Here is a 14,467-nt window from a genome sequence, read left to right on the forward strand (position 1 = left end):
ATTGTTTTAGGAAATCTTAGGTCAATTCAATCATACGTTTTCTTTTAATTCGTGTGTACATTATGGGTGAAAAGATATATCTATTTTTATCATTAAGATAATAAAAGGCAATGCAACAGTAAGGAGTAGTTACGTGAACACATGGCAAAAAAGAAAAATTGTTTCTATAGAAATATATAGAAGATGACTCCAACTCTAGAAAAAATACCATCTAGGTCCAGTAGTTTTGCTAACTGAATTGTTTATTCTTTTACTCTGGAAAGCTATAGATGAGTATTAATATATTAGGTTCAGAGTTCCCTGTTTTAAAATTTGCCATATGCATATTACAAGACAATGGGGAAAACCATATTGCATATAATTCTTTAATTATAGAAAGAGTAGAAGAAATTCAAGGAAGAGTATTCACCTGACCCTAATTTTTTTTTCCAGATAACTTCTACAATCGAAGACCCCAGCATTTTTGGCCATGTAGAAGAAATGCTGAAACAAACATAATGAGTTTGTTTTATTCCTATTTTGAGTTGATTTAATTTCTTAATTGAAATTAAATTATTTGAGTTGTTTCTCAGAAATAAATATTTCAGTAGAAATTACTGCAAACTGAAATGTGAATTGTAAAACTTGGCCTAAACAAATCTAATGAAAACTTGTGAAAGACCTGTGCCTTTTGTTTGATTTGACCCTGTTAGCATTGTTATTAGTTATCTATAACATGGCTCATTATATGTCATCTACTGCTTTAGGAAAAATGTATCTAGTGTATTATTTTTAAAATTGTACCTCCCAAGAAAAACACTTTAATTGAAAGTAACACTAATATAGAGACACTTCCCAAAACCAAGAATATGTAGTTTTGATCCATAGTCTAAAACTTGATTTGAAGTCAGAAAATAATTAAAATTTTTCTAGTAGAAATTTTAGAAATTTTCTAGTATTCTTTAGATGCTCACATTGTTTTAAATAAAATCGACGAAATGGGAAGTTTAGGTAATCATCTAGACAGATGAAATTATTATCTAGGTAGGAGGACTTTTCTTTCTACACATTTTCTGAGGGAAAGCAGAACACCAGGGTTACGGCTATACCTTCAGGTCTTTTGTTTCTTAGGCAAGGAAAACCACATGTCTGACCTGGCACGGTGGTTCAGCTTATAATCCCAGCACTTTGGGAGGCTGAGGAAGGCGGATCATTTGAGGTCAGCAGTTTGAGACCAGCCTGGCCAACATGGTGAAACCCTGTAACTACTGAAAATACAAAAATTAGTCAGGCGTGGTGGCAGGAAGCTGAGGCAAGGAGAATCACCTGAACTCAAGTGGCGGAGTTTGCGGTGAGCCAAGTTCCACCACTGCACTCCAGCCTGGGTGACGGAGTGAAACTCCATCTCTAAACAACAACAACAACAACAATAACAAAAAACCACATGTCTGGCAGAGAATCAAGAGATCATTGGGTCCAGTCTCTCAATCTCTTCATGGAGATGAGAGCTCCTGGGGGCCCCTCCTCATGTCTCAGGTTCTTAGTTAACTGTGTATATGCAAACGATTCCAGATTCCTGTGGAAACAAGGAATCGATGTACAAATGGGGTAGGATGGCAAGGAAACTCTTAAGAAAGAAACATCAAGGTTTTTACATTAGGTTAAAGACCAAGAAGGTTTCTAGGCAGGTAGTGTAATGTCTAGATGATTTTGAAGTGAATTTAAGCCACTAGGTTTGAGGGACAAAGGACAATAGAAAATGGTGAAGATTGCAGATCACCTGCTCCACCTCAAGGAGCAGTGGACCCAGCAGAACACGGCCCAAAAAGGAGACAGGTCTCCTGCTGCAAGAGCCTCTGTTTTTTAAAGAGAAAACAAAGAATCCTGATTTTTCTGTGATATCTCTAATTTTAAAATAGTAAGTCATTAAAAAATTGTAATGTCCAAAAGCATCTTTCCATTTAACTTCCAAAAATCTCTTAATTTTTAAAAAATGATTGTAAAGTGAGTTTTTGTTAAGCTTGTAGGAATGGGCCAGTTAACTAGAGTAGACAGATGTAGGAAATGAAATATTTGATTTATTTAGGGATCTATAGGACATCAGTTATCAAAGAATACATTTTAACCCAAAAGTATACCATGCTCATTGTATCTTTGATTGTTCTTCAAGTATTTCTCACTCTTTTAATCTATCAGGAACATTACTATCAAGAGCAGATTGTTGTAACATAATACTCTGGGTACATGAAATGTATGTGAGAGATAAATAGATAATAGAAGGCTTATTGTTATAAAAATGACCTACAACTTATATAAAAAATTCTGAAAATCTTAACTTTTTTTGGACTGAAGGCTGCAAAACAAATGGCTTCTCAAAGTAAATTCCTATTTACTTAGAAATTGCTTTCTTGATTGTTACACCTGGAAAAATACGTTCATCTACTTTTTCCTTTTAATTATGTTAGTAGCCTGAATTAAACCAGCTACATAGACACTCTCTAATTTGAAGCCGTTGGGATCCTTGAATCGCCTCTTTCATTGGTACATTTTATCCATTGTCATAACTGTGGTCTTCATTAATAACTCATTTTAATGTCTTAGAAGTAGAATATGTTTCCTTATTTTTTTCAAATAAAAATCAGTTAATTTGAAATGGCAAATTATTTAGCTGAATGTGTATCATTGTTCATTTGCAAGGTTTAAACTCAGGCAGATCCAGAATTATATAAAGGGCGCATCTTTGCTCCTCTTGCACATTTTTTTCTGGTAATCAAATCTGAAGGGACACCTCAGCAAGCAGACTTGGGTTATTTTCCAGTTGGATGGGAATGGAAAGCAGTGTTTGAGACTGGGGAAGTGGCTATTTCCTGTGTCTGACTGGGGAATTGCAAGGTCAAAGAATGTTGTTACTTTTATGTGATGAAAAAACAGGGCAAGAAAGATACACTTGAATCATCAGACTGCTTAAAATTTGGGAGAAAAATATTATTCTATTTTACTACTAACCATAAATCACTTTTGCTAGATAGTACTTAAAATATTCTGAATTAAATGTATCTTTAAAAACAACAATATAATGTTACTAAAAAATGCAGCCATACTTAAACTTGCTAGGATAAATTCTGTGAGGTCTTCGTTTGGTATTTTCATAGGATTTCTTACTGTAAGTCATTGGAAAATGAAAATATAAAGTACTTTCAAAAGTTATAGTAAAGTATTTTCCAATTCATTGAATTACTTTGCTTGTCAAAATATATTAAACATATGTAAATGAGACCTCTCCTACATTTATAAACCAGTTTTGTTTATATAAAATTGTATTTGAAATGTCTTGAACATTAAAAATGTGAAAATTTATAATGTTGATGATCAAAAGATAACACGTTGAGATTCTGAGCTTAATCCATTCAATGGATTTTAGAATGTGGTAGAAGTTATCTTATAAATTAAATCATATTTTATGTTTTTTTGAGGGAAATACCTGGATCTTTTGCATCACTATATGTTTTTAGTGATTGAGTGGTATATAATAGTAGATACAAATCTAGTTATGGCATTATAATGTTGTAGTTCCTATATTCTATTTCATTTCTGTGAATCAAGGTGCCCATGTTTAGATGAGCTTAGAAAGCTCTTTCTCATTGTTCCTACTCAGGTCACATTTTTCAGAAAAATTTAAGATCACTCCCATAAGCAAGTTTAGATCTCCCTCTTGTGGGCAGACTCAATTTTGAAGCTAAATATTTGAGTCACCCAAAGAACACATTTCCTGATAGCTTAAGTAAATTGTCGAGCCTTATGTGACTAGAAAACAAAGCTTAAACAGAGAACTGGAAGTATTTTTGTTTTTATTGACAATGGAAAGGGTTTCTGTTACCATTACCTTTTGACTGAATCTGTTAAATAAAAATAGACATCAAAACAAATGTAATGTACGTGCAAACATAGCAAATTAAAATACAGAAAAGAAATTACTAATGACAGATCTTGCGCTTAATAAGATCAAGCAGCAGAAAATCAGCAGTTAGATAAATGGTATTATTAAATAGGCTTTACTTTGAATCTCCCATATAAACAAAGAATAAACAACAGTAACACCACCAAATAAAGCCACAGGGAAGAGATTACTCTTCTATACTTTTATACACTATATATGTTAATCATTCTGTCTTTCATTATTTCCTCTGATAAAACTGACTTCAGGGAAGTCACAACAAGGCCATCTCGGCTAAAAGCTTATAACATTAGACATGAGTCTGGCTAATGCCCTGTTACATTGACAAAAGGGAAAGGTATATTGGGTTTTGTTTTCTCTAGTGGAAATGAGCCTCAGACTCCGCAGTGGTTGGCATTCGCTGTCCAGTACTGGCTGGCAGTTCAAGATATTTGAATGAACATGTGGTTCTTAGTAAAGAAGTTTTTTTTTTTTTTTTTTTTTTCTTGGTCCACAGGTAACAAGAGAAGATTATGGTTTTTTAATATAAATTTTTAAATAATTGCTTTTGACTCTTGTAAACAGCTTGGCTTTGTTTTGTATTGAAAAGGAGATCAAGCCATCACAGTGCTATTTCTAAAGATATAGGACATCCCTGATTGCCTTTAAAGCTCTATTTTTGGCTCCGGTTCCAGGTTAAATCATTCTTTTTCACATGATCAGAGGCAGGTTGTTCAGCTTTAAGTATTGACAGACTTGAAGGAGAAACATGTTGAAGCATGAAACATGCTTCAAGGAAACATATTGATTTGACTATTAACAATTCAAAAACTGTAAAAATGGTGGAATGGTAAAATACAAACAGTACTTGGAATTGTCAAATGTTTGCACTCGAGACTCCATGAACCATATATTTTATTTTTTAAAAAATCATATTTATATCCATTTACATAAGACTTACACATTTAAAAAGAAATGCACAGTAATACATAAATGCCTAGTATATTACAATAAAACATGAAAAACAACTGGCTTCATTTCATAAAAGCATCTGTTGTACAGAGTTTATGATGTAGATGATGTTTATTATTCAAATGACTTAAGCATTTTATTACAATTGTAGTAAACTAATCAAATGTAATATCTGACTCCCCCCAAAAATCACATTTTTCAGCTTTTAATAAGTCATGACGTCATTATTTCCTTAGAATTCAGATTTCACAAAGGTTTTCACTGTTCGTCTTCTTAGATGGTAGTGCACTTTAGGTAGAGTAGACTGAAAAGACGCCATCTAAAATATACAATGGAGAGCATTAGTTCACTGAAAAGTCCCAGACTGGGAAATCTCATTCTACTTCTCTGTGGTGTACCTCCATGCAGCCTGCTTACTCCTGTCCTAAAAGATTATGGGAAGGAAATCATCTAGGATGTAGCCAACAGCCATATGTAATTAACATTTGCTCTTCTCCAATTTGGTGCAGGGGAGCTTAACAAATAATAGAATTTGCTCAAATTTGTGGAAAGTATGGCAGTAATGTAAACAAAGGTAGTTATGCAAGATGTTAGCATGCCTTCTGAAAAATTTACAACTTGCTAATTAATAAATTGGGTTGAATTGACCTATTTCATAATATAGATTTATATTCTAGTTCATATATTTTAGAGTTCTTAAAAAAGTACCTTTATTTGTTACAAAAACATAATGATACTAAGTCACCTATTTTAAATGGTTTGTGTCAGTAGTATGGCATTGCTGATTCTTTTCAGCCATAATATACTTAGAAAAACCTCACAATTGCTATTACTGACATGAAAGAAACAGCAAGCAGTATGCTCTGGATTATTTTAATAACAAAAGTGTTATTGTTTCACCAAAACAAAAAATGGTTGTACTAGATTGAATTATTGTAAATGAATACTGTTATCCCAGATAATGGTAAAAACTAGGAAATATGAACTAGAATGCCATGCACGAAAAACAGATTGCAAATAGTTAGAGGAACTCTACCCATCAGTTAAGAGCTAAGAAGCAAGCACTATTGAACATATTAAATAGTCATTTGTAAATTAGTGAAGTGTTCATTTCCTGAAGAAAGTATGCTGCTATGTGTAGAATCTATTATAAACAGTATTTTGGGAGACCTCTTATTCAGACAAATTATTATACACTTTAAATCATGCCTAATTAGATGCCAAATTATATACCATAATTAAAATTTTAATGTAAGGGTTCTACATTCTGAAATTAAATATCTTATCAGGATGCTTTTTGTTTTATCACTTCAAGTAGTGATCCAAATAAGGCAGCTTATCTGCTCCCATCTTAAGCCCAAAAGACCAACAATAAATTGTGTGGAGCTTTTAGTTCAAGGCAACGAAAAACAGCACAAGGCAAGCTATTCCTCTGCCTATAACTGGTTTCTTTTATCCCTGTGCACACTTATTGTTCTAAATATCGCCGTAAAAAGTATTTTTCCAAAATATTAATTCATCAAAAGTGGTTAAATATTTTGGTAAAGCATAGTTTTAGGTTGAAAAAAATTATGAACATTTGACATTTATAAATCTAGGAAACCACGGTTTTACTATTAAGACTGTTTTTCAAGAAAATCTCATTTTTATATGGATTTTAAAGTAGCTTTCATTAATTAGTATTTCCTTAAAATCAAACGCCTGGTATTTATGGTTACATAGGAAGGTTTTGTGCTGGTCCTATCCTCCACTCTTATAAAGTAACTTTATTTTGTTCCTATAAGTCTCAAATATTTAAAATTTATATTTGTTTTTAGCAAATATAAATTTGTAATTATAATTTACATTGTAAATTTAAACATGAAAATCAGATTGATAAGATACAATGTAATCAAGGTTTAAATTTTTTGCAGTTTCTACTCTTCATTTCTTTGGAGATGGAGTCTCGCTCTGTCACCCAAGCTTGAGTGAAGTGGCATGATCTCCGCTCACTGCAACTTCTGCCTCCCAGGTTCAAGTGACTCTCTTGCCTCAGCCTCCCAAGTATCTGGGATTATGGGAGTGCACCACAATGCCTGGCTACTTTTTATATTTTTAGTAGAGACGAAGTTTCACCACATTGGCCAGGCTGGTCTGTAACTCCTGACCTGAAGTGATCCACCTGCCTCGGCAAGTTTCTACTTTTTAACATGAAACCATCTCTAAGTCATTTTCCTGTCTGTTGCTGTTTGACTCTGTTAACTTGCTTAAATCTCTATCTGCTTACCTTGGCTTCCTTATATAAAATATACACTTAAATATATAGGATTTTTTAAAGTGTTGAATTATTATCAATAAAATGTTAAGTGAATCAATAGGGAATGGTACTAAAAAGTAGAAAACAGTGTAGTGGCAACCCATTGATGTGTAATAATAGTGACAGGCCTCCAACAGGCAGACCTTAAACCATAGCAGACAGATGGTGATAGGAAATACTAGACTAAGTGTTACAATACAAAGATTTCTTTTTTCCCTGAAGCAATTCAAAAGGGTTATCTCACTTCTGTACTGCTAGGGCATACCAAAGAATATAGTGTATATTTATTAGTCTATGTAGGTTCCATTTTTTTGTCTTTTTTTTTTTTTTGTCAGCCAAAGGGAAACTACTCACAGCAGGTCAGTGCTGCCTCCTTTGAGTGGCTTGTCAACATGAGTATGTGCGAACAGTGGAGTTGTCTAACCTCTGCAGTCTTGATGAAGCAACTGCAAATGGAGAAAAGGGCTTTAGAGGGACTTGGATGATTGAGTACAAGATTTCAGATGAGAAAGATTTATTTTCCCTGCATACGGGGATTCTGAACATATTAGTAGACCTTCTTTCTCTCAGATATAAGCCACTCACATTCCTCTTCTCTACATCAAGTTCCTAATGAAAATTTATCCCAGTGTAATTGACCTGAGCTTTCGAGTTGTTATGTATTCCTCAGATGAAATCTGTAACAAGAGCAGCTCCCCAGGGTGCTTCTGTTTTTGATATAGAGATTGCTCTTAGAGAACTCATTATAGTGGATTTTTTTTCCGCTCCAAGTATTGAAGAACTTCTACACTAATTGTAATGATGTTAAATTCCTCACGAATTTCGCTGACATGTTCCACCATATTAACAAGTTGTAAGAAATGTAGATCAAGATCACGGTTTATGCTTGAATAAATGTGAGTTATAATAACTATGACCTTGGAAAAAAATAATGATGCTAGGTGATTATCTTAACAAATAGAGTGGGACTATTTTTCTTAAATGCCTTCCAAACAGAAATAATTTTGTGACTACTATTTCAAAGTTGTCTCTCCTCTGGAATGACTGTTTTCTTTTGTAAATTAGATAGCTTAAGTCTAATGTCCACAGAAGGAAATAGTAATTGGGAAATTACTGTGTTTTGTGTTTCTTTAATTCTCTTCTCATGTTCGTGCTTGTTTATTTAAGGGCTTCTGCTTTGGTCAGAGGGAAAAAATATCTGATGAGTCTGAATTTCTAAGATGACATATAAAACTCACAGTATTTCAACATGTAGGGGGACAGTGGAGTTAATTTCCATTTACTATGAATCTTTAGTCCAAGTCCAACCTCTAACTTAAACAAATTGTTAATTTTGGGAATAGAAGACTAAAGAAACACAAATCATGCAGATGTTTATTGTTCCTCCCAGAGGTGGACATTAGCCAAATTGTTCTTTTTAGGATGTTATAAATTATTTTGAAAATGTGAACAAAGTGCCATGAGTTCATGCAATAGCAGTGTAAAAAGGAGTCTGGTTTGTGATGAGAGCAAAGTAAATTTCAAGCAGAGCAAACCAACTCAAGAAAATAGTTCCAGAAAGCAAGGTCAGAGAATTATACAAGCTTTGGCAAAAGAAGCTTTTTGCTTTATAAGCAGCAACACAAAACTACTGTACCATCTGTTGTCATTTTTCTTGACTGCCCAGATGTTGTGGTTAACCTAAATCCAGCTGGTAATGTTTCTGAGGACCCAGGCATCATGCTGATTCCATGTACTTCCCGAGGAGGAAACTGCCTTCTCCAGGTTGATCCACGTCTGAAGTTCTTGTCATCACTCTGCCAGTACAGTTATAATGTGATGTTACGAAAACAAGTAAACTAGTCCATGTGCTTAAGCAGTGTGCTTAGAAACATGTAACATAGATTATTTACATTTAGTCCGTCAAGTATACATATGGAATCATGCTTTATCGAGGCAGTTCTATGATTCCAAAACAAGACTATAGGAGATTTGATATACACATTTTTAAATAAAACTTTTCATACAATTTCAGATTTAAGGTTGACATCTATACAGTAAATATCTTTGAAAGCCTAAAATAAGTCACCAATGTTTTCCAAAATAAATATTGGATATACATTGTTCCACTACTGGTTTTATGGAATGAGATGATATACTTAATTGAATCAGTTGTTGAGTAGACTACATTTAACTCAGACACTTGAATGAAATGACTTTTATGTACACAAATAAAATGTAGGTATTTATTTCAGGGATATCTATATTTCAGATGACATGGCTAATAGGAGATACTGTAGCCTATTATTATATCTGTACAAGAAACTCTAAATATGTGATTTGTGAAGTTTTAGGTGACACAGAATTAATTTGCAATTTGTTGAAAAATCTGTATAGCCTGGACACCATCCTTTCAATAAGTACATGTGGTCCTTGGGTGCCACTGAAAGCATAATGTTACCCTGGTTACATTTTAATAATGTGTATTTTAATATACACAGAGGCAGAGAGTCACATCTCATTTAATTGGCCCAATAGACTTTTTTCCTAGTTCATTACTATTAGAAGCAACATTATACCCCACATAGGCTAGTGTCTCTACTTGGACAGATCCTAGGATGAATCCACATTTTAGAATGTAGCACAGCAATTACATTTTAATTCTGGTTGCTGATTTTATTAGGCCTTAATGAAATAATCTCTTCTCCCTGTGTGTATACACAAAGTACTTTTACAGACACAATTATTTTCCTCCAAATTGGCAAGTAGCAATATATAATTCAGCAGTTAATGAATATTATGTGTCTAATTCTGAGGAAAATATGAATCATTCCACATAGGTCTTGTCTTCTCATCTCACTGTTTCTTACCTAGGGAAGGACTATCTATTCCACGAAGTTATAGCCAAGTATATGTTGTGTATCCTAATATCTCATTTGATTTCATTCTGGCATTTGAAATAATAGGTCTATAGTCACTCAACATAGTAATTTGTGCTATGTTATAGTGAATAACTCTACAAGGTAATCCTTGTAGACTGCTATATTAGTTAAGGGACATGTAAAGTCAATCAGGGAAAACTAAAATCATTTTTATATAATAACATATCCACCGTTTCAATCCTTATCATTAAAACCTACATTTTGTTTCAGTGTGGTAGCCATTTTGCACATCAAGAGATGTCTGCTACTCTTCTCAACTGCTGTGTTTTTCATTGCCCTAGACCTCCAAATGTGTGTAAATGTAGAAAACAAACAGAATTTCACAGTTGCAGCCTCTATGACTTCTTGATTCTTGGAGAAGTTTTTGCATTAAGCATAAATAGTCTTCAGGCTTATAAAACACTATGTTACACTGTAGAGCTACACAACTCCTTACAGTGTTGTAGCTAGGGGCTTAAAAATAAGCCAGTTTTGGCCAGGCGTGGTGACTCATGCCTGTAATCCTAGCACTTTGGGAGGCCGAGGTGGGAAGATAACCTGAGGTCAGGAGTTCGAGACCAGCCTGACCAACATGGAGAAACCCTGTCTCCACTAAAAATGCAAAATTAGATGGGCGTGGTGGCGCATGTCTGTAATCCCAGCAACTTGTAAGGCTGAAGTGGGAGAATCGCTGGAATCCAGGAGACGTAGGTTGCGGTGAGCCGAGATCACAGCACTACACTCTAGCCTGGGCAACAAGAGCGAAACTCCGTCAAACAAACAAAAAACAAAACAAACAAACAAAAAAACAAAAAGCCAGTTTTTATTTGATTCTATTTATTCATTTAGACGGAGTCTTGCTCTGTCGCCCAGGCTGGAGTGCAGTGCAGCGATCTCGGCTCACTGCAAGCTCCGCCTCCCGGGTTCACGCCATTCTCCTGCCTCAGCCTCCAGAGTAGCTGGGACTACAAGCGCCCGCCACCACACCCGGCTAATTTTTTATATTTTTAGTAGAGATGGGGTTTCACCCTGTTAGCCAGGATGGTCTCGATCTCCTGACCTCGTGATCCACCCGCCTCGGCCACCCAAAGTGCTGGGATTACAGGCGTGAGCCACCTCACCTGGCCAAAAAAAAAGCCAGTTTTTAGAGTTGAAGGTTTGAATTATGATTCCTGACTTCTGTTCTTTCAACATATTGTTAATGCAGAAAGTTAACAGAACTATAAACAACAATATCATGGGGAAACGTTTTCATGAGATAGGATTAATTCTTTTAATTGGAGCCAAAGTCTGCATAAGGTTGTTGACACCTCTCAAATTATTTCAGTGGAATCTGAATGTGATCAGCAAAACCTCAGAAATAAGTCGACTACTGTTCTAAGAAAGTTGGTTATTTTTGCTCACACTAAAAATAAATAAATAAATAAAATTGAACAAAAGAGACTAGAGGGTTTAAATGACAAAATTATATTTTGTGCTTTTAAAAATAAGAAGCAGCAGCAGCAGAGTTTAAAGACAAAGAGTCACATCTCATTTAATTGGCTCCATAGACTTTTCTTCTAGTTCATTACTATCAAGAAGCCACCCCACACCTGGACAGCTCCTAAGAGAACGTAGCAATATGACAAGTCTTCAATAATTTTTTATTAGAAATTTTTGCAACTTTTAAGAAAGAATAATTGTATTTTAAGGTATATGAGTCTATAAGACTACCTTTTTGAATCAATAATTTCTAGTAAGGATTAAAAAGACTGTCATGCAACTTACAAGACTAGGCTTTTAAAAATATTAATCATTATTCTGATTGAATAAGAGCATGAATTTAGCAGAAGTTAGCTGAGTTAGATAAGACTGTAGAACTTATCTCTTTATAATCCCTACCATAAGGACAGAGTGGATTTTATAATACCAAGATTATCTGTCCTGCCTATTTGAATATAGAATGATTGGTCCATATTTGGATTTGCTGAGTTCTTCACAAAATAATTTTAATCAGCTTGTCTTTGTGGCAAGAAACACTTGTACTTTGCAACACAGAATTATGCATCTCTTTATTTTCTATTTCATGCTCAGATTTCCTTCCCACTTCTTCCAGAAAGACCCTGTAGAAAAACTCAGAAAGACTATTAAAATGTCTACAGTCCATAGCATTTGCTGATATCCCTCGTATTCATTCATCCTGGGAGGCTACCTACATGTTTATTATTTTCCAAATAATTTAATATGAATATATTATATAGTGATTCTTATACTCAATGTAGCTTTCAAATTCTATGACTGTTAAAATGTTATTAATCTGTTTTGAAGGAAAACTCAGTATCGATATACAAAATAATAAAAAGCTTCCCATTTATTGAAGCAAGTTTTATCCTCGTTTTAATTTTCTAAAATTTCCTGGCAAGATATACTGATATTTGAGAAATAAATGCACTCTTTATTAAAAAGCTGAATATATCAACATTAGTGTTTTAATTTTTTTCTAATTGTTTTAAAAAATGTTGCCCATTTTGCAGTCACAACTCATAAAAAAGTTTTGTAAACAACTGTTTAGTATCTCTAACTGCCGAAATGATAATATTTATGAATTAATACAGCTCTTTCCAAAATTAAGTAATAAGATTGAATATTTAACAACAAACCTGGAGAAAATTCTTGATTCTAACCATAGAACAGTCATTTGATTAATTTCCAGGCACTATTCAGTAAAAACAAAGATGGTCTATCATTTTTCTTTTACTCTCTCAGATCTCTTTTGAATAACAGGTACACTTACTTCATCCAGTCGCCTTTCAGTTCCCAGGGCCAAGAGGTTATTGTATTCTCTTTCAAGAATCTGCCTTGCCTGTTGACGTCAAATTACAGTTACCATCACTGGAATCGCATTTTATTTTAAAAATCATGTAGCTCCTATTTATCTGAGAATGTATTATAAAACATACTTTATTTATGGGTTTTAAAGTTTTTAGTCCTCCATGTCTATTATTAGCCATTGTAAATTTTAACTACAAAAAATATATATACTTTTTCGTTGTTGGTTTTTTGGTTTTTTTTTTTTTTGTCTGTGAACAGTAGAGAGACAGCTTTGCATAAACGTCTGAGGTCAAGAGGCTTTGGTCTCACTTCGTTACTTTATTTCAATTGAGTATTTTGTTTAATCTCTGAAATATGTAAAAATGAAATAAAAAGTGGAATTAGACTGCCAAATTTTTATCAAACCTATGCAGGTAGTTCTCAAACCTGACCAGCGATTATCATTTGAGGAAAGTTTTGATAATAAAGATTCCAATGCCCTATCTCTTGATAGCTGATGTCTTAGGACTATGACGTGGGTTGCAGGTTTTATTTTTTATTCATAAGGAACTATCCTGATTCAAATTATTATCCAGTTTTGGGAATCACTGGCATATCCAATGCTAATGGTCTGTATAATTCATACATGTAAATAGAAATGACTGCCTCTCAGAGAGGCAGAGACTGATGGCCATCTGTCAGGGATTTCATTTAGTGGAATCTGGCATTCAGGTGGGAGACTGGGCCACATAACTTCTAAATCCCTTTCTTGTTTAATTGTATGATGTTTCTTGGCTAGAAATCCACTAGCCTGAAATTAAACCTCCAGTGACATATTTCAAACACTGAGCTAACTTTCATTAACAATCATGAATACACAGCCATTTTTTTCCCTAAAAGTTTAGATTATCATTAGATAAACCAGAACACATCAAGACTACAGCAAAAAGCGACTTACCTGGGTGTTCTGTGTTGGAATCTGTAATAATAAAGCTAAGCTGCTGTAGTCAAAGTTTTCATCCAGGGCTATAAGTGAGCCATGCACACCGCTCTCAAGTATATTATTTGCATATTCTCGAAGTCCAATTGCTTGTATCCAGCGAATAACTCGGTCATTGCTCCACACCAACACGTCTAGGAAAAGAGATGCATCATTTTAGGATGCAGTATTTTGCATAGTAGAACCACTGGCTGAAAGGAGCTATGGGTATCTGGCCAGGTCACATTTATGCTGATTTAGTCACACTCTAATGCATCTGGCTCCCTTCATTTGTGTGTAATTACTGTTTTAATATTTAACCCTTTCGAATCTCTATTTAAAAAGTTGTTCTTTTTCAGAGTGTTTGTTATACCTAAAATGACAGCACTTCAGTCGCATAGAACAAGGTGTCTGTGTTTTTCTTGTTTTCATACTAGAGCCCTAGGGGTCTGTCTGAAGTTCAATATTTTTACCACCAGATGGAGACATTTCCTATTTGTGTCTTGATACATGCCTCTTCAGTAAACAGCAGACGAGATTGTAATACTGTCTTTCATCAGAAGTGTTTATTAATCACTACCTAAACATGGGCATATAGAATAGAAGATTTTTTTTTT

At 34.1% G+C, this 14,467-nt stretch overlaps 2 protein-coding genes across 5 annotated transcripts in view; one reads left to right on the top strand and one right to left on the bottom strand.

The window, feature by feature from the left end:
• Positions 1–2,361, top strand: part of ACSS3 (acyl-CoA synthetase short-chain family member 3) — a 190,386-nt gene extending 188,025 nt beyond the window's left edge. The window contains exon 17 of the mRNA XM_011994395.1: positions 433–2,361. Coding sequence (XP_011849785.1) covers positions 433–498 — 66 coding nt within the window. The 3' untranslated portion in view covers positions 499–2,361. The remainder of the gene's footprint in view (positions 1–432) is intronic.
• Positions 2,362–3,810: 1,449 nt separating this feature from the next.
• Positions 3,811–14,467, bottom strand: part of PPFIA2 (protein tyrosine phosphatase, receptor type, f polypeptide (PTPRF), interacting protein (liprin), alpha 2) — a 542,959-nt gene continuing 532,302 nt past the window's right edge. For 2 of the 4 annotated variants that reach the window (XM_011994387.1, XM_011994390.1), the window contains 3 exons: positions 8,818–8,977; positions 7,536–7,627; positions 3,811–5,204 (listed from right to left, as the gene is read on the bottom strand). In XM_011994387.1, coding sequence (XP_011849777.1) covers positions 7,569–7,627; positions 8,818–8,977 — 219 coding nt within the window. In that variant the 3' untranslated portion in view covers positions 3,811–5,204; positions 7,536–7,568. The remainder of the gene's footprint in view (positions 5,205–7,535; positions 7,628–8,817; positions 8,978–14,467) is intronic. The other 2 variants (XM_011994389.1, XM_011994388.1) reach the window with 2 other exon arrangements.

Source organism: Mandrillus leucophaeus, unplaced genomic scaffold (genome assembly GCF_000951045.1).
Source record: "Mandrillus leucophaeus isolate KB7577 unplaced genomic scaffold, Mleu.le_1.0 Scaffold455, whole genome shotgun sequence".
Taxonomy (NCBI): Eukaryota; Metazoa; Chordata; class Mammalia; order Primates; family Cercopithecidae; genus Mandrillus; species Mandrillus leucophaeus.